This window comes from Salmo salar, chromosome 03 (assembly GCF_965601325.2).
Source record: "Salmo salar chromosome 03, fSalSal1, whole genome shotgun sequence".
In the NCBI taxonomy this organism is placed as follows: Eukaryota; Metazoa; Chordata; class Actinopteri; order Salmoniformes; family Salmonidae; genus Salmo; species Salmo salar.
Genome location: NC_138293.1, coordinates 49649072 through 49674136, shown reverse-complemented (window position 1 = coordinate 49674136; position 25065 = coordinate 49649072). Strand labels below are relative to the sequence as shown.

At 42.2% G+C, this 25065-nt stretch overlaps 1 protein-coding gene across 1 annotated transcript; it reads right to left on the bottom strand.

Annotated features, from left to right (window-relative positions):
* Window positions 1-7879: 7879 nt before the first annotated feature.
* zn313 (Zinc finger protein 313) lies at window positions 7880-14817 on the bottom strand. Its single transcript, NM_001139893.1, is given in 6 exon segments — window positions 7880-8983; window positions 9090-9197; window positions 12972-13086; window positions 13405-13511; window positions 13667-13817; window positions 14474-14817. Coding segments are annotated over 6 exon segments (684 nt in total). The 5' UTR covers window positions 14611-14817; the 3' UTR covers window positions 7880-8917.
* Between the last annotated feature and the right edge of the window lie 10248 nt (window positions 14818-25065).

The following is a 25065-nucleotide window of genomic DNA, read 5'->3' as shown; positions in this document are numbered from 1 at the left end:
CAAGTTAGGAAGTGTAAGTTATCCCTTGAATTTTTGTTGTGAAAATACTACTGTGTTTTAGGTCACAAGTTGCAGCAGTATGTAGGAGGAAGATTCTTAGATGTGAGACGTGTGCAGGAGGGCATGAGACAAAGGAATGTGTAGTATCGGTGGAGAAAGTTGTGTGTGTTAGATGTGGGGGTGCCCATGGGGCTGGAGATCGGAGGTGTCTGGTGAGAGAGGCACAGGTTGAGGTTGCCAGGGTTAGATTAGTACAGAAAGTGTCAGTATGCCAAAGCAGTGAAGAGAACGGTAGGGTGTGTACAGGGTAAGGGATACTGAGAGTATTCCTGTGAGTAGGCAGTGTCATGACCTTGGCCTGTGGGTAAGGTTTATGACCCCCCCCCCCCCATAAATACATTTCTCCCTTCCTTCTTTCTCTTGACTCTACTGAAGGACTCTTGAATAGCCTTTGTTAAACATAGAGAGTCGGGGAACATCAAACGGTGTGGGGAAAGGAACCATATTTCGGTAATCCAACCAGTGGAGAATATGCATTGGTACTTAATGAATATGATGTCAGTTCAGTTGTCATCTGAGACATTCTTATTAATGATAGGATGACATAAACTGTATCATGGAAAGTCTACACATTATAATTTTCAGATTCACATGGAATTGTTGTGCAATTTAACCTCTTAGGGCTAGGGGGCAGTATTTACACGGCCGGATAAAAAACGTACCCGATTTAATCTGGTTACTACTCCTACCCAGTAACTAGAATATGCATATACTTATTAGATATGGATAGAAAACACCCTAAAGTTTCTAAAACTGTTTGAATGGTGTCTGTGAGTATAACAGAACTCATATGGCAGGCAAGAACCTGAGAGATTCCTTTACAGGAAGTGGCCTGTCTGACCATTTATTGGCTTTCTTTGACATCTCTTTCCAAAACAAAGGATCTCTGCGGTAACGTGACACTTCCCACGGCTCCCATAGGCTCTCAGAGCCCGGGAAAAAGCTGAATGTCGTCATTCCAGCCCCAGGCTGAAACACAATATCGCCTTTGTCAAGTGGCCGATCAGGGGACAGTGGGCTTAGGCGTGTGCACTGGTCACCCCCGTCTTTCTTTTTTTCCCTCTATTTACCGAAACGCAGATTCCCGGTCGGAATATTATCGCTTTTTTACGAGATAAATTGCATAAAAATTGATTTTAAACAGCGGTAATGGAATATTTAGATTTTTTTTGTCACGAAATGCGCCATGCTCGTAACCCTGATTTACCATTTCGGATAGTTTCTTGAACGCACGAACAAAACGCCGCTGTTTGGATATAACGATGGATTATTTGGGACCAAACCAACATTTGTTATTGAAGTAGAAGTCCTGGGAGTGCATTCTGACGAAGAACATCAAAGGTAATCAAACTTTTGTAATAGTAAATCTGATTTTGGTGAAGGCTAAACTTGCTGGGTGTCTAAATAGCTAGCCCGTGATGGCTGGGGTATGTACTTAGAATATTGCAAAATGTGCTTTCACCATATCGAGTGCATAGAGGAGTTCTGTATCTATAATTCTTAAAATAATTGTTATGCTTTTTGTGAACGTTTATTGTGAGTAATTTAGTAAATTGTTAGTAAATTCCCCGGAAGTTTGCGGGGGGTATGCTAGTTCTGAACGTCACATGCTAATGTAAAACGCTGGTTTTTGATATAAATATGAACTTGATTGAACAAAACATGCATGTATTGTATAACATAATGTCCTAGGGTTGTCATCTGATGAAGATCATCAAAGGTTAGTGCTACATTTAGCTGTGGTTTGGGTTTATGTGACATTATATGCTAGCTTGAAAAATGGGTGTGTGATTATTTCTGGCTGGGTACTCTGCTGACATAATCTACTGTTTTGCTTTCGTTGTAAAGCCTTTTTGAAATCGGACAGTGTGGTTAGATAAAGGAGAGTCTTGTCTTTAAAATGGTGTAAAATAGTCATATGTTTGAGAAATTGAAGTAATAGCATTTCTAAGGTATTTGAATATCGCGCCACGGGATTAGACTGGCTGTTGCGTAGGTGGGACGATTTGGTGCCACCTACCCTAGAGAGGTTAAATGTTTAAATATGAAACTATTTGTGAAAAGATGAAATGTAATCTTAGCTTCCAAATGAGAGAATTGGGTTTTCATAAGGTTAGAGCTCTGCTCAATCAGTGGTCCGCCCCTGTGAAGAGACATTGGTTATAAACTATGAAACACGAAAATGTAACCTTTTGTTCCGAGTACGCGAGGCCTGCAGCCTCTGCGTTAAAAGGGCAAATAACTTGCTGTTCCGGGTACATTAGGGCGACGGTCCGATATCCGAAGGATTCAGATAATAAGCTGTTCCGAGGACGACGGTTCCACGTTAAAAGGACTAACATGTCAACTACAGAACTAAGCCAACCTCAGCGTGAGCTTTGGTTGCGAATGGTATGAACTTTGAACTCTTATTCACTACAGAAGTGATACCTCCTAGCCGTTGAGTTAGCAGCTGCCGCTGTAAACGTGGGCTAGGAAAGGACGGACAAAGGATGTCTTCTAACAAACAACACTGCCAAGTATCTAGTTTACCACCAGAGACACTCTTAAAAGGACCAGGAAGATCTCTGTTGGGCAACACGGCCAGCATCTACGACCAACCTACCGAAGCGCAGCTCAGAGTAAATATTTATTGCATTTTCCTTTTCCAAATGGGCGGTAATTTAGAATGCATAAGATACTGTATTTACGATAGCATAGCTTCTCCCTTTGTTCCTCAGTCTTCCCGCTCTTTCACTCAAAGCCAACCCCCTTTCCTTTGTGTAACCAGCCGTCATGTTGGCTCCGTCCACCAGGGACATTTTCTGTATGACATAATTTGCATTCTGTGTATATGTAATACTGTGTGATTATTTAGTAAATAAATAATTAAACCAAAGTTTGTATTGCTGATTCAACTTGTTTGCCAGAGTTCGTGAAGATAACCAAGAATTTACAACTTTCAGATGAGACTGAAATAAGGTGACGATTAATATTGACTGCTATTGATTTAAATATTACTAGGTCTTTAAGAGTTTATTTGGAAGATAACAGCTCTATAAACACTCTTTCGTGGTGCCCCGACTTTCTAGTTAATTACATTTACATGATTAGCTTAATCAGGTAATATTAATTACAGAGAAAGGATTTTATAGAACAGAATAGCATGTCATATCACTTAATCCGGCATAGCCAAAGACACGATAGCAGAGACCAAGAGAGTGATGGGAAGAATACTGTATGTGCTTCAGTAAGGTGGGCTTTTTATCATTCATAGCCATGGTTGTCAATCGTCTGCAGAAATGGATCAGAAGTCACAGAAAATAGTTGTGTTGGCAGCGGCAGAGAAGTACTTGGGATTGCGAGGATTTATTGCAGAACAGTTGCAGGGGTGTTCAGTGGTAATGTTCTATCCTCTGAGACAATACCGACAACCGCCAAAGCATCTATGAGAACATTCTATGAGAACATTTCCGAATGGTACTCTGAAGTGTCCATTCTAACCGCCTAGAGTCACAGAAGACTGTGACTTCTGGGGAACACAACCGGAGACTTTTCTGTCGACTCTCTCCAGCAGATGGACCGGCGACCACAGAGAGAGACAACAATACATACTCGTAAATATGTAAATTGCAATTTATTTTCTAATGAGCTGTCATTCATGTAAAGTATTAGCAATTTCTATGAGTGTAGTTATCAGCTATGATACTAACTCCCTTTGTTTACCAAGCCATCATATCGGCTTAGTCCACTAGTGACTTTTCTATCATTGTTAATAACCAATATCTACTGTTTGTTTGTTCTGTAATTCTGTGTGATTATTTAGTTAGTAAATAAATAATTAAGCCAATTTGTATATTGCTGATTAATTATGGAAACTAGGGTTTGTGCAGATAACCAAGAATTTTATGACGTTTTGAATGAGACTGACAGAAGTTAACAATTAATAACCATTAATTGAAGACTAATTGATAAGATATGAATATATCTGAATAGTCGATTCGGGAAATAGAGAAAAAATCTGTGGTTCCCCGACTTTCTAGTTAATTAACGTTAACATGATTAGTTTAATCACGTAATAATAATTACCCATAGAGAATTGATTTGATAAAATAAGTCTTCACATTTAATGATACTAAAGACACGATACACAGCTGTACATTTCAATGAAACATGGTGAAGCCCCAAAATTGCCCTTCCTGGAAGCCTGTGTTTCAGACATAAGGAAGTGGATGGCGTCAAATGGTTTACTTTTAAACTCGGACAGAGATGCTAGTTCTAGGTCCCAAGAAAAAAAGAGATCTGTTGGATCTGACAATTAATCTTGATGGTTGTACAGTCGTCTCAAATAAAACTGAAGGACCTCGGTGTTACTCTGGACCCTGATCTCTCTTTTGAAGAACATATCAAGACTGTTTCAAGGACATCTTTTTTCCATCTACGTAACATTGCAAAAATCTGAAACTTTCTGTCCAAAAGTGATGCAGAAAAATGAATCCATGCTTTTGTAACTTCTAGATTAGACTACTGCAATGCTCTACTTTCCTGCTACCCGGATAAAGCACTAAATTAACTTCAGTTAGTGCTTAACACGGCTGCTAGAATCTTGACTAAAAAGAAAAAACATTTGATCATATTACTCCAGTGCTAGCCTCTCTACACTGCCTTCATGTTAAGTCTAGGGCTGATTTCAAGGTTTTACTGCTAACCTACAAAGCATTACATGGGCTTGCTCCTATCTATCTTTCCGATTTGGTCCTGCAGGACATACCTACACGTACGCTATGGTCACAAGACGCAGGCCTCCTTACTGTCCCTAGAATTTCTAAGCAAACAGCTGGAGACAGGGCTTTCTCCTATAGAGCTCCATTTTCATGGAATGGTCTGCCTATCCATGTGAGAGACACAGACTTGGTCTCGACCTTTAAGTCTTTATTTAAGACTCATCTCTTCAGTAGGTCCTATGATTGAGTGTAGTCTGGCCCAGGGGTGTGAAGGTGTCACGTCCTGACCATAGTAAGATGTTATTTTCTATGGTAGAGTAGGTCAGGGCGTGACAGGGGTGTTTTGTGTTTTTCTATATTTTGTATATCTATGTTTAGGTTCTAGTTTTTCTATTTCTATGTTGTTTTTTGGGGGGATGATCTCCAATTAGAGGCAGCTGGTCCTCGTCGTCTCTAATTGGAAATCATACTTAAGTAGGGTTTTTTTCCACCTGTGTTGGCGGGTAGTTGTCTTCTGTTTAGTCTATGTACCTGACAGAACTGTGCGCTTTCGTTTTTTCTCTTTGTTATTTTTCCTTTAGTGTTTTGAGTTATAATAAATAATCATCATGAGCAATCAACATGCTGCGCTTTGGTCCCCTCTCTACGATAGCCGTTACAGAACTACCCACCACCAAAGGACCAAGCAGCATGATCAGGAATGGACCTGGGAAGACATTCTGGACGGGAAAGGACCTGGGAGTCAGGCTGGGGAGTATTGCCGCCCGAGGGAGGAGATTGAGGCAGCAAAAGCAGAGCGGCGTTATTATGAGGCGCTATACCAACCACGAGGCAAGTGTGAGAGACAGCCCCCAAAAATGTTTTTGGGGGGGTCACACGGGGAGATTGGCAGAGTCAGGTTGGAGACCTGAGCCAACTCCCCGTGCTTACCATGGGGGGCGAGTGATCGAGCAAGCACCGTGTTATGCGGGGATGCGCACTGTGTTGCCAGTGCACAGCTACAGCCCGGTGCGCTCGGTGCAAGCTTCCCACAGTTGCCGTGCTAGAGTTAGCATTCATCCAGGAAGGATTGTGCCTGCTCAGCGTTTCTGGTCTCCGGTGCGTCTCTTCGGCCCAGGTTATCCTGCGCCAGCTCAACGCACGGTACTCCCAGTTCGCCAGCACAAACCTGTGCGACCTGTTACAACGCCCCACGCTTGCCGGGCTACGGGGGTTATCCAGCCAGGACGGGTTGTGCCAGCCATAAGCTCCAGACCTCCAGTGCGCCTCCACGGCCCAGTATACCCTGTGCCTGCTCTGCTCACCCGGCCTCCAGCGACGTTCCCTAGTCCAGAACTCTCAGCGACGTTCCCTAGTCCGGTGAGACCTATTCCAGCTCCACAAAAGAAGCCTCCAGTGATGATCTATGGTCCGAAGCCTTCAGTGATGATCCATGGCACGAAGCCTCCAGTGATGATCCATGGCCCGGAGCCTGTAGGGATGATCCATGGCACGAAGCCCCCAGAGATAATCCATGGCCCGGAGCCTGTAGGCATAATCCATGGCAAGAAGCCTGTAGGGATGATCCATGGCCCGGAGCCTGTAGAGATGATCCATGGCACGAAGCCTCCAGTGATGATCCATGGTACAAAGCCTCCAGTGATGATCCATGGTGCGGAACCTGTAGTGATGATCCATGGCACGGAACCTCCAGCGTCGCTCCCCGGTCCGGAGCCTCCAGCGACGCTGCCCAGTCCGGAGCCTCCAACGACGCTGCCCAGTCCGGAGCCTCCAGCGGCGGCCTGCAGCCCGGAGTCTTCAGCGGCTGCCTGCAGCCCGGAGTCTTCAGCGGCGGCCTGCAGCCCGGACTCTGGCATAAAGTGAAAGCACTGTAAACGTGGAAGATATAGTATCTCTACAAAGGCAGAGCAAATTATTTATTAAGGAAATATAATTTCACAAATAAAGACCATTCTTTAGTGATCCATCTGAATCTTACTGTCGTAATCAAATGTTCACCATCAATATTAATTGTCATGTTCAGGAGTACCAGATAGGAGAAAACATTTTGAAATGGAAAAGAGATTTTTTCTTATTGAACAAATTAGTGCCCTGCCCTTTTCTAAATATGTTATATTTTGCTGCTATTGAAAGCCACCCAGCTCTGACAAAGCAAGGGTGTAACCGTGGAGTACAAGGTATGCAGGCTTTTGTTCCATCCCAGTGCTACACCTAATCTAGTTTATCGTGGTCCATATTAAAGACCATGATTAGTTGATTATTCAAAACATGTGTGTGTATGTAAGTGCTGGACTGGAACACATGCCTGCACTCACAATAGCAAGACTAGATTTGAAGACCACTGCTCTAGATTCTGGAAATGAGACCTTGCCTCCAAGGTTGGATGGGTGGTGTGGCTCTACTGCCCTCCTCTGGCCAAACATGGGTAACTACAGCCTACAGGGAGCCCATAGCAGTGCATCAAATCCAATTGTCCAATTATAAACAACATATTTACTGCCTGGCTGTATTAGGTTCTTATATAATATCTTAACTTATCAATGCTATATAAATTAGATTCTCAAATGAATGTCATCTACCAGCAAGAGGGTGTAGCATGCGCATCGGAAACCATGAGAGGTTACACAGAGGGATGTCACTTTCAAATAATAGGGCTCCTTCGACACATGCATAGAAGTCCAACACTTAGACTGGAGCCTCCACCAGCATAGTCTCTCACAAGTGCGGTCTCCAAGGCACACACAAGACTCATGTCTCTACTTTGGAGAAAATCAAAAAGTATACAGGAAAAAAGACAAAAACACTAGCAAAAACACCAGTAGTCAACAACTTGATTTTCATGTTTTATATATTTCCAGGTTGGAATAATATTGTGAAAATGATAACGCCCTTTCAGTGAAAGAGCGGTTTGAAAAGACCTCCTGAAATTGCAGCCTGTTTTGGTGGGAGGAGTTTTGGCCTGCCTGGTGACATCACCAGGCGGTAAATGAGTTAATAGACCAATAAGTTAGAGCGTTCGATCCTCTCTGCCAAACCCAGCTAGTTTTCAATTTTTCCCTCCCCACTCCGAGTCCTTGGAAAATTCTTGCTTGAAATTGCTCTTTGCTAAGAAGCCATTTTTGTTTTTTTTTACCATTTTAATTTAAAACAATCACAGTAAGGTACTTAATTGTTACCCAGAAATGATTTGGTATTAAGATAAAAACAGCTGTGAGTAAACAATGTCAAACTACAGGGAACACATCTATTCTCATCAGCAGAAGTAATTCATCTTGGAGTACACATCTTATCCACGCATTCCTCCCGGAATAATAGTTACTGGCAGTTTACACTTTACAATGATTTCTTGCATTGAAGAGCAATGTCTCATCTATAGGGAATGACAGAGGCCTTTAGTGGCCAAAAGGCTGCATTAGCATGGCAGTGCCATTAAGGGCTTCCACCATTTTAATATAGTCAACTGGGTGAGACTTCCAACTTCATCGGCTAATCCTTCCCGGTGACCGTGTTGGAGTCATGTCCAACTGGGTCATCAGGAGGGATCAGCCAATTGTGAAGAAGAAAACTGACTACTTTCAAACGGAAGCCTCAAAAAGGCACTGCCCATGCTGTCAGATTCTAAAATGGCAAAGATAGAAAGATGAGTCCTCTATCCTACCTCTTTCCATCTCTATGTTATCGTCGCATTTTGTTGGCAAAAGGTAGCCACCTAGTGGTTAAAACCTCTTATTGCAGAATAAAGTCATAACAGTAGAAAACAAATAACTTTGGAAGTCTCAGGTACAGTAGGCCTATAAGACAATGCTAACAATGAACAGATCAAATAATCATGATTCAGCGGAATTATGAATGGTCTAACAATACAACACTTCTTCAGAGAGAGATACAGGGACATCACTCCACTTCTATACCAGAAAGCACATGAACTGTTTGTTTAACTTGTTTTATTTATGCTTGAATGATAATTGTAAAGTGATAAGAAGAGTTGCTTGGTAGGCCTCAAAGCTTCCTGGTTATGCAGTCAGGAAGTTGCCACCCACCCTTACTATTCTTTTTCCTATGGTTACACCACTAGCCCAGTTCAAGGATGGTGCAGTGCAATTATATTTTCCCTCAAAGCCACCTTTTCCTCCTTCCTCAAGACAGACACCACCTCAGTTCTCCATGAGGGAGCGTTGTAGAGCCTCCTGGATCATAGTGTGTTCGTCTGTGGAGTAGTCCTGGCGAGAAGGAAAAGCAAGGCATTAATTAATACGATTTCAAAAAAAAGGGAGGTCCAGAAAACAATAACTGAATTGTGACCACTGTGTCTTAAGGCCCACTTACCACAAAGGTGTCATAAGAGAAGGTGTGTCTAATCTTTAGGTGCTGGAAGAAGTCAGCACTCCTGTAGTTGGGGTCCCCCCAAGGCATAGAGGCACAGATAGGACACACCTGCAAGACAACAGAATATAACTTCTTTGTTCATCTCTGGACACAGATGGGCCTTTAGCTTGCCTTCACAAGTAACATAAAGCAGTAATAGACAAAACATCACACACTGTGTTAAAGCAGCAATAAACATGCACACTCACGCCGTCACATGTCCGGACAGATTTTCACTGGCCTTATCTAATTGAAACCCTTTTGAATGCGGTCCCATGAAAGACTCTCCAGTGTTCTTAGACCCCTGAATAGCCACATACAGAAGGGGATGCTAGGTTTGTATTACATTACCACATTTTATGCCTGCCAGTTGGCTGTAGGATACTCCGCTAGCAGCTTACTGGCTAAAAACAGTAAGCAAGCTAGCCATTTAGTTTCCCACATGTGAAATAATCTGATCTATAATTAAATAATATTCTTAACTTGCCAGTGTAATTTACAACATTATCCCAGTTTAATATGCCGTTTGAATGTAGGAATGCCAAGCTAAAAAAAAAAAAAAAAGACAGCAAACTTGAAGTTTAAGTGATTATCTTCCCATTTCGAAATAGCTCGATTTATAATAAAATAATATGCCCTGTCAACTACTGTTCTACTTGCCAGTGTAAACTACAGCGTTACCCCAGTCTGATCATCTATTGTTCTACTTGCCAGTGTAACCTACAGCGTTATCCTAGTCTGATCATCTATTGTTCTACTTGCCAGTGTAACCTACAGCGTTATCCCAGTCTGATCAACTATTGTTCTACTTGCCAGTGTAACCTACAGCGTTATCCCAGTCTGATCATCGATTGTTCTACATTTACATTACATTTACGTCATTTAGCAGACACTCTTATCCAGAGCGACTTACAAATTGGTTCTACTTGCCAGTGTAACCTACAGCGTTACCCCAGTCTGATTATCTATTGTTCTACTTGCCAGTGTAACCTACAGCGTTATCCCAGTTTGATATGCTGCTTCAATGTATTCACTCCCATATCAGCTAAAATTAGAATGTCATGTTTTGGTGGTGGAGAAAAAGCACATATCTCGTAGCTGTTTTTAACCAATAGCCTGGAATTTAAATAGCCTTCCTTCTAAAGAAAATACATGTTGGTTAAGCATAGTGGTGGCAGCATCATGCTGTGGGAATGTTTTTCAGTGGCAGGGAGTGGGCGACTAGTCAGCATCGAGAGAAAAAATGAACAGAGCAAAGTACAGCGAGATCCTTGATGAAAACCTGCTCCAGAGTGCTCAGAACCTCAGACTGGGGGCGAAGGTTCACCTTCCAACAGGACAACGGTCCTAGGCACACAGCCAAGACAAGGCTTCGGGACAAGTCTCTGAATGTCCTTGAGTGGCCCAGCCAGAGCCCGGACTTGAACCCGATCAAACATCTCTGGAGACCTGAAAATAGTTGTGCAGCAACGCTCCTCATCCAACCTGACAGAGCTTGAGAGGATCTGCAGAGAAGAATGGGAGAAACTCCCCAAATACAGGTGTGCCAAGCTTATAGCGTCATACCCAAGAAGACTCGAGGCTGTAATCACTGCCGAAGGTGCTTCAACAAAGTACTGAGTAAAGCGTCTGAATATTTACGAAAATGTGATATCTGTTTATTATTTTTTTATACATTTGCAAAGATTTCAAAAAAATCTGTTTTTGCTTTGTCATTATGGGGTATTGTGTGTAGCTTGATGAGGGAGGGGGAAAAAAACAATTTAATCAACCACTGTATATGGCTGTACAGGTTCCTGGTTTGAATCAACCCATGATGATTAACCCTGAAGATGGGATGATATACCATGAATATATACAAATACACTTCTCAGTCGGTCACGGGCCGGTACCAGTTGACATCTTTACAAGTTTATGTATTTGTATCAGCCAAAAACCGTCAATTACCAGCTAACGGGTCAATTACCGGCTAACGGAAACACTTAACCTGTTGGGTCTAGGGGGCAGCATTTGCACGTCTGGATAAAAAAAATGTACCCGATTTAATCTGGTTACTAATCCTACCCAGTAACTAGAATATGCATATACTTATTATATATGGATAGAAAACACTCTAAAGTTTCCAAAACTGTTTGAATGGTGTCTGTGAGTATAACAGAACTCATTTGGCAGGCAAAACCCTGAGACATTTTCTGACAGGAAGTGGATACCTGATGTGTTGTATTGACTTTAAACCTATCCCATTGAAAAACACAGGGGTTTAGGAATATTTTGGCACTTCCTATTGCTTCCACTAGATGTCACCAGCCTTTACAAAGTGTTTTGAGTCTTCTGGAGGGAGATCTGACCGAACAAGAGCCATGGAACGGTGATGTCCCATTAGACACCTGGCGCGCTACTTCATGTTGGGTACCCTCGTTCCAATACGTTATAAAAGACTATGCATTCGTCCACCTTGAATATTATTCATGTTCTGGTTAAAAAAGGCCCTAATGATTTATGCTATACAACGTTTGACATGTTTGAACGAACGGAAATATATTTTTTCCCCTCGTTCATGACGAGAAGTCCGGCTGGCTTACATCATGTGCTAACGAGACGGAGATTTTTGGACATAAATGATGAGCTTTTTTGAACAAAACTACATTCGTTATGGACCTGTGATACCTGGAAGTGACATCTGATGAAGAGAATCAAAGGTAATGGATTATTTACATAGTATTTTCGATTTTAGATCTCCCCAACATGACGTCTAGTCTGTATCGCAACGCGTATTTTTCTGGGCGCAGTGCTCAGATTATTGCAAAGTGTGATTTCCCAGTAAGGTTATTTTTAAATCTGGCAAGTTGATTGCGTTCAAAAGATGTAAATCTATAATTCTTTAAATGACAATATAATATTTTACCAATGTTTTCTAATTTTAATTATTTAATTTGTGACGCTGACTTGACTGCCGGTTATTGGAGGGAAACGATTTCCTCAACATCAATGCCATAGTAAAACGCTGTTTTTGGATATAAATATCAACTTGATAGAACTAAAAATGCATGCATTGTCTAACATAATGTCCTAGGAGTGTCATCTGATGGAGATTGTAAAAGGTTAGTGTATCATTTTAGCTGGTTTTATGGTTTTGGTGACCCTGTCTTTGACTTGACAAAACATTACACACAACTCTTGTAAATGTACTGTCCTAACATACTCTAAATTTATGCTTTCGCCGTAAAACCTTTTTGAAATCGTAAAACGTGGTTAGATTAAGGAGATGTTTATCTTTCAAATGGTGTAACATAGTTGTATTTTTGAAAAATTTGAATTTTGACATTTATTTGGATTCAAATTTGCCGCTCTTGAAATGCACCTGCTGTTGATGGAGTGCACCACGGGTGGCACGCTAGCGTCCCACCTAGCCCCAAGAGGTTAAAGAACTAGACATTATCATGCCCCCTAACCTCCACCATCTCCCTCCTCTGTGTTTCTTGGAAGCTGCTATCTATGACCATAACACTGTGGCAGGTACAGAATGACGGATGAGCACAGTGGAGCAGCGCAATAGACTCTTTCACACTCTCTCACAAGGCCCTGAGTAGCCAATTTTACAAGCCATCCCCATTTAATTTCCCCTCTTACTTTCTCCCTCGCTCTTGACTTTCTGTCAAGCTCATGCTTATTTCTCTCCCTCTCTGCAACCATATCTCATGTTACACTCCTGGTTGAGGCAAGCCGTCATAGACATAGCATGCATTAACACACCATCTTTGTCCTCACATTTCAAACAATGAATGAAAAATGCTTAAGGAAACTAATTGTCAGGTGAGTCATGTTTCACTGAAGACCCCTTACCACGTGGCGCGTGTCCCGGGCATGCTGGGAAGTACAGTGCTCCACCAGGCCGTCCTGGTCCAGGTTCTGGTAGTTACAGTAGGGGCATGAGAAAGTGAAGCGGTTCGGCACAGGGCTGGGGAGACAGAGGAGAAGTAGAATGAGGACATGTCACTGGATATGTTTAGGTAGTGCCTCTTTTGTATGCATTATATAACCATGATCCCTCTGGGTTTGTGTCATTCCCATGAAACCCAATCACAGTGTTTATGCAAAAGTCAAAGCCACCAGTTAATAAATACGTTAGGATATTGAGAGCCATTACAAAGGTGAGAACCTATATATGGGTTGATCATCAACACATACGGAGAAGCAGAGAATATTACACTATGACCATATATGGATAATTGCACAGCATATCAAAGCTGCTGTACCACCACCCTCCACTTCTCACCCAATAATGTTAGGCTGGGTCTGGGCAGTGGTCCTGACTCCCTCCTCAATATACTCCTGGTACTTGGAGCATGCTGCCGTGTGGCCTCTCATCTGGGACAGGCCCACCTGAAAGTCGAGAAAACACAAGGCATCAATGGTAATGCACTTTATTTAAAAACATACAGACTTATCCACATTTATAATAGATAATTCACTCACTTATCTTAATTCCTTTGACTATTCACATTGTTTTACAAACTGACAAACTGCTAGACACATACCTGTGCTCCACAGCCCTTGCAGGCCGCCATTGAGGTGTGTATGAGGGCCTCTAGGTCAGTGGCTTTGGCCCAGTGGCCCAGTGCTGCCCTACAAACGGCACACACTGGCTTCTGGGGCCGCAGGCACTCCTGCAGACAACTTTGACAAAACCTAAGGGTGGAAGGAGAGAAGGGAAAGGAGATCGAGATGTTGCGAGTCATTCATAGGCTAAAATGAAAGCAAACATATAGCCATCGTACTACAGAAGGAAAACGAAAGTTAGACGTCTGGTATGACAAAACCAAACAATGATGCTGATTATTGAACCACTATGTTCCTAACTGACAATTGCTTTCTTTACTTTGTGAAATTAGAGGACGGTACGAGTAGAATTGGTGTTATTGATAAATTCACTTCCCGATAGAAACAAAAGACCTGTCCGATGAGGACATTGGGCTTTGTAGTTCTTTACATATGTACAGAATGCATTTCTCAAATCATTTAACTACAAAGGCCACAATTCAATTGAAGCCCATTTCTTGATGTAAACAAAACTGAAAGTAAAGCATAGATTTATGAACTTGCAAATATATTACCAACATATAACATTAAAAGCCAAAAGGAAACATTAAATGGCAAGTTAAATATGATTTCCTGTCAGTAGTTATATTGCCGGATCACATACATGTTCAATCCCTTAACTAGCCAGCTCACAACACAAGTATCTTGCTGGTTAACGCCAGACAGCTCGTTAGCTTCAACTTGGATGATGTCTAGCTAGCTACGTTTATATACAAACAATTAGATATTTGTGTAAAGATACTCACGTATGTCCACATTGTGTTGTGACAGGGCTATCGAAAATCTCGAGACAAACCGGACATACGAACTCTGTCCCGTCCCTGTCGCCGCCAGAAACATTTTTATTCTGCTGTGCGGAGCTAAAAGATCCTAGCATCGCCATTTCTTCTCTTCGCTGGTGAAAAGGAGGAGCATCCTTAGCTTTTTTTGCTGTTGAAGTTTGACAGATTTGGTAATCTTGAGCTGGGTCAGCAGGGGTGTACTCACTAGAAACCAAAGAGAAGCGAACGGAACAGGGCGGGACCTTCCTGGATTTCTCCAATAGAAACTCTTTTTGTTGCAAAACCTTTTCGAAACTGTTTTGCTACGGGTGTGTACTTAAGTGATAATGCCGGAGAAGGCAGTGTTTGCAGGATATATTGGCACGGCTGTTGTTAGTCCAGAGAAGTCGAGTGCCGGCAAACCGTGTCAACATATACTCCAAACACCGGCTTCGACGGTATTATAACGGGTTACCAATATATTTCAATAATGATTGACATATTTTCATTAACTTTATTTTGATAAATTTATTCATGCTATTTCATCCTTCCACAATATATAGTCCCGACACAAATTTATGGTTGCTACCCAAGCCGGCTGGTCGTTCGTTCTATTGGTTCTGTATCTATGGACGCGGCCCAGTCGTTCTTTCTATTGGTTCTGTATCTATGGACGCGGCCCAGTCGTTCGTTCTATTGGTTCTGTATCTATGGACGCGGCCCAGTCGTTCATTCTATTGGTTCTGTATCTATGGACGCGGCCCAGTCGTTAATTCTATTGGTTCTGTATCTATGGACGCGGCCCAGTCGTTCGTTCTAAATGTTCCATAGCCATACTAGCTGGCAACGATCATATCCCTTGCTTGCCAGCCAACTACGGCTAACTTACAGTCACGTCAAAAAGAATAACAACAGTAGCTGCATTTGTTTAAATTGTTTTCTAGTAACACTTATTTGGATATAGCCATAACAATGATCTAATGAGGCGCAATTTCGCTTGGCATAGAAAATGTGCTCTCTTGTCAAAACACTAGTTCAGGAGAGCTAGCCGACAACACAGCTAACACAATAATTTCAAACACGGAAGCTGTAAAGACTGCAAACTAGCTGCACTTCGTTTCGTTTTACCTTTTCTAAATTGACATGTCTTTGTATATATACATAAAAATTATGCCATCTGATTCATGATTTCGACTGGCTGAGAAACGCTGCCTGTCTGTCTAGTACCCAACTCCTGCACCACCATTACTACGGGACAGCTGGAGATCGAATTTGAATATTGAAACAATGTAGCAAGTGTTGGAGAGACAGACAGCAAGGTTTATACAAATATTCACTGTTGAAAACTAAATCTTAGTCTAAAAGAAATGTTAAATAATGTCTAGATGCTTTTTATAGTGGAGATCAAGTTCCTACCCTGCCTTTCTAAGGTCTTTGAAAGCCAAGTTAACAAACAAATCAGCAACCATTTCGAATCCCACCGTACCTTCTCCGCTATGCAATTTGGTTTCAGAGCTGGTCATGGGTGCACCTCAGCCACGCTCAAGGTCCAAAATGATATCATAACTGCCATCGATAAGAGACAATACTGTGCAGCCGTATTCATCGACCTGGCCAAGGCTTTCAACTCTGTCAATCACCACATTCTTATCGGCAGACTCAACAGCCTTGGTTTCTCAAATGACTGCCTCGCCTGGTTCACCAACTACTTCGCTGATAGAGTTCAGTGTGTCAAATCGGAGGGCCTGTTGTCCAGACCTCTGGCAGTCTCTATGGGGGTGCCACAGGGTTCAATTCTTGGGCCGACTCTTTTCTCCATATATATCAATGATGTCGCTCTTGCTGCTGGTGATTCTCTGATCCACCTCTACGCAGACGACACCATTCTGTATACTTCTGGCCCTTCTTTGGACACTGTGCTAACTAACCTCCAAGTGAGCTTCAATGCCATACAACACTCCTTCCGTGTCCTCCAACTGCTCTTAAATGCAAGTAAAACTAAATGCATGCTCTTCAACCGATTGCTGCCCACACCTGCCCGCCCGTTCCAGCATCACTACTCTGGACAGTTCTGACCTAGAATATGTGGACAACTACAAATACCTAGGTGTCTGGTTAGACTGTAAACTCTCCTTCCAGACCCACATTAAGCATCTCCAATCCAAAATCAAATCTAGAATCGGCTTCCTATTTCGCAACAATGCATCGTTCACTCATGCTGCCAAACATACCCTCTTAAAATTGACTATCCTACCGATCCTCGACTTCGGCGATGTCATTTACAAAATAGCCTCCAACACTCTACTCAACAAACTGGATGCAGTCTATCACAGTGCCATCCGTTTTGTCACCAAAGCCCCATATACTACCCACCACTGCGACCTGTATGCTCTCGTTGGCTGGCCCTTGCTTCATACTCGTCGCCAAACCCACTTGCTCCAGGTCATCTACAAGTCTTTGCTAGTTAACCTCTATGGGCAAGCGTCCCACCTACTCAACAGCCAGTGTAATCCCGTGGCGCGTTATTCAAATTCCTCAAAAATGCAAAAACTTCAATTTTTCAAACATATGACTATTTTACACCATTTTAAAGACAAGACTCTTGTTAATCTAACCACACTGTCCGATTTCAAAAAGGCTTTACAACGAAAGCAAAACATTAGATTATGTCAGCAGAGTACCCAGCCAGAAATAATCAGACACCCATTTTTCAAGCTAGCATATAATGTCACATAAACCCAAACCACAGCTAAATGTAGCACTAACCTTTGATGATCTTCATCAGATGACAACCCTAGGACATTATGTTATACAATACATGCATGTTTTGTTCAATCAAGTTCATATTTATATCAAAAACCAGCTTTTTACATTAGCATGTGACTAGCATGTGACTAGCATTCCCACCGAACACTGCCGGTGAATTTACTAAATTACTCACGATAAACGTTCACAAAAAGCATAACAATTATTTTAAGAATTATAGATACAGAACTCCTCTATGCACTCGATATGTCCGATTTTAAAATAGTTTTCGGTGAAAGCACATTTTGCAATATTCTCAGTAGATAGCCCGGCATCACAGGGCTAGCTATTTAGACACCCAGCAAGTTTAGCACTCACCAAAGTCAGATTTACTATAAGAAAAATGTTATTACCTTTGCTGTCTTCGTCAGAATGCACTCCCAGGACTTCTACTTCAATAACAAATGTTGGTTTGGTCCCAAATAATCCATAGTTATATCCAAATAGCGGCGTTTTGTTCGTGCGTTCAAGACACTATCCGAAAGGGTAAATAAGGGTGACGAGCATGGTGCAATTCGTGACAAAAAAAATCTAAATATTCCATTACCGTACTTCGAAGCATGTCAACCGCTGTTTAAAATCAATTTTTATGCCATTTTTCTCATAAAAAGCGATAATATTCCGACCGGGAATCTGCTTGTAGGTAAACAGACGAAAGAAAATAAAGCATGGGGTCGACTCGGGCACGCGCCTAAGCCCATCGTACTCTGATCGGCCACTTGCCAAACGCGATAAAGTGTTTCAGCCAGAGGCTGCCTCGATATCGTTCAGCTTTTTCCCGGGCTCTGAGAGCCTATGGGAGCCGTAGGAAGTGTCACGTTATAGCAAAGATCCTCAGTCTTCAATAAAAAGAGCCAAGATGAAACACAACTTGTCAGACAGGCCACTTCCTGCATGGAATCTTCTCAGGTTTTGGCCTGCCATATGAGTTCTGTTATACTCACAGACACCATTCAAACAGTTTTAGAAACTTTAGGGTGTTTTCTATCCAAAGCCAATAATTATATGCATATTCTAGTTACTGGGCAGGAGTAGTAACCAGATTAAATCGGGTACGTTTTTTATCCGGCCGTGTCAATACTGCCCCCTAGCCCTAACAGGTTAAATCCCGCCTTATCTCAGTTCACTGGTCACCATAGCAGCACCCACTCGTAGCATGCGCTCCAGCAGGTATATTTCACTGGTCACCCCCAATGTCAATTCCTCCTTTGGCCGCCTTTCCTTCCAGCTGCCAATGACTGGAACAAACTGCAAAAATCGCTGAAGCTGGAGACTCATCTCCCCCACTAACTTCAAACACCAGCTGTCAGAGCAGCTCACAGATCATTGCACCTGTACATAGTCCATCTGTAAATAGCCCATCCAACTACCTCATCCCTATACTGTATTTTTTTTATTTATTTTGCTCCTTTGCACCCCAGTATCTCTACTTGCACATTCATCTTCTGAACATCTACCACTCCAGTGTATAATTGCTATATCGTAATTACCTCGTCACTATGGCCTATTTTATTGCCTTACCTCCCTTATCTTACCTCATTTGCACACACTGTATATATACTTCTTTTTTTTCTATTGTATTATTGACTGTATGTTTGTTCATTCCATGTGTAACTCTGTGTTGTTGTATGTGTCCATCTGCTTTGCTTTATCTTGGCCAGGTCGCAGTTGTAAATGAGAACTTGTTCTCAACTAGCCTACCTGGTTAAGTAAAGGTGAAATTTAAAAAATGTAAAAAATATAATTTGCCTGGCTGGGCTGATGAGACAGTGGATTGCGCAGTCAGATGGAACAGAGTAAATAGGCATTTTAATGTCATAGATTTAGCCAGTGGTAACTTGTGGAATAGACACTGGCTGGAATGTGCTTTTAACCAATCAGCATTCAGGGTTAGACCCAGCCATTGTATAAGAAGTATTATATAATGGGTGGTTAGAGCCTTGAATGCTGATTGGCTGACAGACGTGGTATATCAGACCGTATACCATGGATACGACAAAACATTTATTTTTACTGCTCTAATTACGTTTCTAACCAGTTTATAATAGCAATAAGGCACCTGTGGTATATGGCCAATATACAGAGGTGGGACCAAGTCATTGTTTTACAAGTCACAAGTAAGTCTCGAGTCTTAGCACTCAAGTCCCAAGTCAAGACAGGCAAGTCTAAGTCAAGTCTCAAGTCCTAAACTTTGAGTTTCGAGTCCTAAACAAGTCATAATGTGCTCTTCACCAAATGTAATACCATTTCATATTTTTAACAAGAGTAATAGTATATTACATTTACGCAAATCATGAATGCTTTTAAAAATATCTATATATTTATTACTTTCCAAATAAACTTTATATTTCAATGGAAATACATGGGTAGTCATGAGAAAGACACACCCCCCCCAATAGTGATAGACTATTGAGGATCGCGATGTAGGCTTGTACACAATCGCCAAACCTTAACACACAGACACACACTCTCTCTGTGTGGTTACAGTAGGCTAACGTATGTCAATGGTTTTAGGAACAGCAGTAACATCAGGTAGGATTTAGGCTACCAACTGCCTAGCCAGTTGTAGCTCAATCTTGGGTGCAATGATCACGTTCCCGCACTGACTGACTGTGCGGAGGCTCATTGATTTAACGTTACGTTAGCCTACATGATTCACCAGTAAAGTAAAAAAATATATAGCTGTCGGCTATATTAGCCATGACTTACCGTTCTTTGTGCAGCTTCAAATGTCGAACAAAGTTGGGAATTGTTGCACCTCCGTCTGTAATTTTCTTCCCGTATGCTTTGCAAGTTGCAATCCATTTTTTGTTGATACAACGTTGTCTTTATATCTGAAAATAATAATTTGGGGTATCATCTTTCCAAGGGCTCCATCTGAATTCACCCGCTGACGTTCCTCTGTACTGCCATGCCCAACTTTTTCTCAGCTGGCACAATTTGATTGGCTGCTCTCCGATTCAAACTGTAATCCGTTAAATGAAGAGTTGATGCGCTGCACACTTTTTTTAATAGCATCATTTTTCATATTTGGGCTTTGGGAGGGTATCAAGTCAGGTCAAGTCACGAGTCATTGGTGTTAAAGTCAAAATCGAGTTGCAAGTCATCATATTTGTGACTCGAGTCTGAGTCATGTGACTTGAGTCCACACCTCTGCCAATATACCACGGCTTAGGACTGCATCCAGGCACTCCGCGTTGGGTCGTATGTAAGAGCAGCCCTTAGCTGTGGTATATTGGCCATATTTTTATTTAACTAGGCAAGTCAGTTAAGAACAAATTCTTATTTTCAATGATGGCCTAGTGGGTTAACTGCCTTGTTCAGGGGCAGAACTACAGATTTGTACCTTGTCAGCTCAGGGATTTGAACTCACAACCTTGCGGTTACTAGTCCAACGCTCTAACCACTAGGCTACCCTGCCACCCCTATGCCTTATCACTTAATTAACTCTGGGGTGTGAAGACATACGCAATCAATACATCCTCATTTTGTATTTCATAATACATCATTTCAAAGGTGTTCTATAATTTGTCTTTCATGTTGAAAATGTGGAGTAGGTTATGTAGATGGATAGGGAAAAAAATCTAATGTAATCAATTTTTTGAGTACATTTTAAGGATGCAAAATGTTAAGACCGTGCAAGTTGTGTGTAGACCTTCAATAGCGACTGTCTCCCCCCAAGTAAAGCCATGCGACAGACACGTAATATCCACCTAAGTTTGACCTGCTCCACTACCTCAGGGTGTGTTAGATAATACATACTGGCACACACACCTCATTGCGGCGAGGCAGATCAGTCTACTGTGGTTTTACTGTGTGTGTCCTCGTACTACCTCTTCTCCCCTTGAGAAAAAACTAGATGAAGACTTATGGGCATAAGGAAAATGGAAAGTGTGTCTTTTCGAAACTGTTTTGCTACGGGTGTGTACTAATGAATGCTCCCCTGGACACAACATTGGCCAATGTTCAGATATAAATGATATAAACGTTTGATTTAGAGTATCATACATTTATTCACCACCACCTGCATTTTTCTCTGCCCGGAGTACCCCTGAAGTACCCCCTCATGTGCATTTTATCAGTAGGCCTATGGTCTCATGAGTCTTCTCAAGTACCCCATGTAGATAGGCCAAGTACCCCCAGTGGTCCTAGTACCCATTACATTACATTACATTTAAGTCATTTAGCAGACGCTCTTATCCAGAGCGACTTACAAAATGGTGCATTCACCTTATGATATCCAGTGGAACAACCACTTTACAATAGTGCATCTAAATCTTTTAAGGGGGGGGGGGGGGGTTTAGAAGGATTACTTTATCCTATCCTAGGTATTCCTTAAAGAGGTGGGGTTTCAGGTGTCTCCGGAAGGTGGTGATTGACTCCGCTGTCCTGGCGTCGTGAGGGAGCTTGGTCCACCATTGGGGTGCCAGAGCAGCGAACAGTTTTGACTGGGCTGAGCGGGAACTGTGCTTCCTCAGAGGTAGGGGGGCCAGCAGGCCAGTGGTGGATGAACGCAGTGCCCTTATTTGGGTGTAGGGCCTGATCAGAGCCTGAAGGTATGGAGGTGCCGTTCCCTTCACAGCTCCGTAGGCAATCACCATGGTCTTGTAGCGGATGCGAGCTTCAACTGGAAGCCAGTGGAGAGAGCGGAGGAGCGGGGTGACGTGAGAGAACTTGGGAAGGTTGAACACCAGACGGGCTGCGGCGTTCTGGATGAGTTGTAGGGGTTTAATGGCACAGGCCGGGAGCCCAGCCAACAGCGAGTTGCAGTAATCCAGACGGGAGATGACAAGTGCCTGGATTAGGACCTGCGCCGCTTCCTGTGTGAGGCAGGGTCGTACTCTGCGAATGTTGTAGAGCATGAACCTACAGGATCGGGTCACCGCCTTGATGTTAGTGGAGAACGACAGGGTGTTGTCCAGGATCACGCCAAGGTTCTTAGCACTCTGGGAGGAGGACACAAGGGAGTTGTCAACCGTGATGGCGAGATCATGGAACGGGCAGTCCTTCCCCGGGAGGAAGAGCAGCTCCGTCTTGCCGAGGTTCAGCTTGAGCTGGTGATCCGTCATCCACACTGATATGTCTGATAGACATGCAGAGATGCGATTCGCCGCCTGGTTATCAGAAGGGGGAAAGGAGAAGATTAATTGTGTGTCGTCTGCATAGCAATGATAGGAGAGTACCCCTGAAGTACCCCCTCATGTGCATTTTATCAGTAGGCCTATGATCTCATAAGTCTTCTCAAGTGTCCCCTGTGGCTAGGCCAAGTACCCCCATGGGTCCTACCACCCCTGATTGGGAACCACTGATGTAGAGAACAAACATACTCAACTCATGTCAGCTCTAGTCATTGCATTTCTATATGCAACGCTCCACAACGTATTAGTACTGAACATTTTATTATTTTTTTATTTAACCTTTATTTAACTAGGCATGTCAGTTAAGAACAAATTATTATTTACAATAATGCCCCCCCCCCCTTCATTTGTAAAGTGTAGGAGTGTGCCCCTGGCTATCCTTACAAGTTTAAAACAAGAAAACGGTGCCGTCTGGTTTGCTTAATATAAGGAATGTGAAATGATTTATACTTTTACTTTTGATACTTAAGTATATTTTAGATATTACTTTTACTTTTAATACTAAAGTATATTTAAAACCAAATGCTTTTAGACTTTTACTCAAATAGTATTTTACTGAGTGACTTTCACTTTTACTTGAGTCAATTTTTATTAAGGTATCTTTACTTTTACTCAAGTATGACAATTTGGTACTTTTTCCACCACTGCAAAAACATTGATCATAAAAATGTGCATTACATATAATAATCTATTGTAGCCATTCAATGGATTTACATGGAAAGAGGAAGCTACAGGCATTTAAACCTGTCTGTAGCTAGCTTCACTGGTAGCCCACTAGTGGCCCCTCACCAAAAAGTAATGACAAATGCATGATGTTGGAACGGATGCAATGATAGTATCCTCACACAACATGGATATAGATTGCACATAACATAGGTATGTGCAAAACATAACATAGATTCTACAAAGTAGCCACCCTTTGCCTTGAGGACAGCTTTGCACACTCTTGGTATTCTCTCAACCACCTTCACCTGGAATACTTTTCCAACAGTCATGAAGGAGTTCCCACATATGCTGAGCACGTTTGGGCTGCTTTTCCTTCACTCTGTGGTCCAACAGGTCAGCACCTCAGGAGTAAATGTAATTTGGCTTTTCATAGCCGATAATTCAGATTTAGAGACAGCAGGTGCGGTAGAGAGAGAGAGAATCGAAAACAGCAGGTCCGGGGCAAGGTAGCACATCCGGTGAACAGGTCGGGGTTCCATAGCCGCAGGCAGAACAGTTGAAACTGGAGCAGCAGCACGACCAGGTGGACTGGGGACAGCAAGGAGTCATCAGGCCAGGTAGTCCTGAGGCATGGTCCTAGGGCTCAGGTCCTCAGAGAAAAGAGAGAGTTAGAGGAAGCATACTTAAATTCACACAGGAAAACCAGATAAATTCTACTTGAATTGAAGTAACAATAAGAAATACTCCAGAGATAACAGATTGATCCTAGCACCCCTGACACATAAACTATTGCAGCGTAAATACTGGAGGCTGAGACAGGAGGGGTCGGGAGACACTGTGGCCCCGTCCGACGATACCCCCAGACAGGGCCAAACAGGAAGGATTTAACCCCACCCACTTTGCCAAAGCACAGCACCCACACCACTAGAGGCATATCTTCAAACCACCAACTTACCATCCTGAGACAAAGCTGAGTATAGCCCATGAAGATCTCCCCCACGGCATCTCACTCACAGCACTCCATCACTCTCCTTCTTGGTCAAATAAACCTTAGAATGCCAATAGTGTGCAAAGCTGTCATCAAGGCAAAGGTTGGCTAATTTGAAGAATCTAAAATATATTTTGATTTGTTTAACACCTTTTGGTTACTACATGATTCTATATGTGTTATTTCCTAGTTTTGATGTCTTCACTATTATTCTACAATGTAGAAAATAGTAAAAATGAAGGCAACCCCTTGAATGAGTAGGTGTGTATATCTTTTATTTCATTACCAAACACTGATTAAAACCCACCACCTTATTCTACTACTTTAACCCTATCTGATCCTACCCAATGCCAACGACCTGAGAGGACAGGACACTACTGTTTTCCGCAATTTTCTGAATTATCTTATTACCAGAACAAAACTACTTATTTTACTTAACTAAAGATTGAACTAAATGGTGTTTCTTTAAAAATAGGGACCTGGCTGACATGGATTGGTTCCTCACCTTATTCTCCTTGTATCCATGGTTGTTGGTAATTTACCAGGTAGCAAGAATAAAAAAATATACAAGGACTGAAGCAATTGCGTCCTTACTCAACTAGAGATTGAAATAAATGTTTTTTCTTTGAAAAGATAGTCCTGGCTGACATAAAATACATTAAGTAGAAAGACATAGAGGCTGATTAACTTTCTGCACATCTCTTTATTTACAATTCTGGCTGCCATGATTAACACAAATGCAGGACATTAAATTCTACTTGAATTCAAGTAACAATAAGTTTGGCTACAGTATCTCCGTGAGGTCAAACAGGTGTGTGTGGTGTGTGTTGAGGGCTGATAGTTGTCACCCACTTCCCTTGAAAAATAGTTTGCCCTACAGCCAATTCTGTCGAATCAAAAGAATGTGTAAAAAACAATCAGATTTCGACAGAAATATGGCTGAGACGCACAGAAAGTTCAAGGAGAGGGGGTACAAAAAT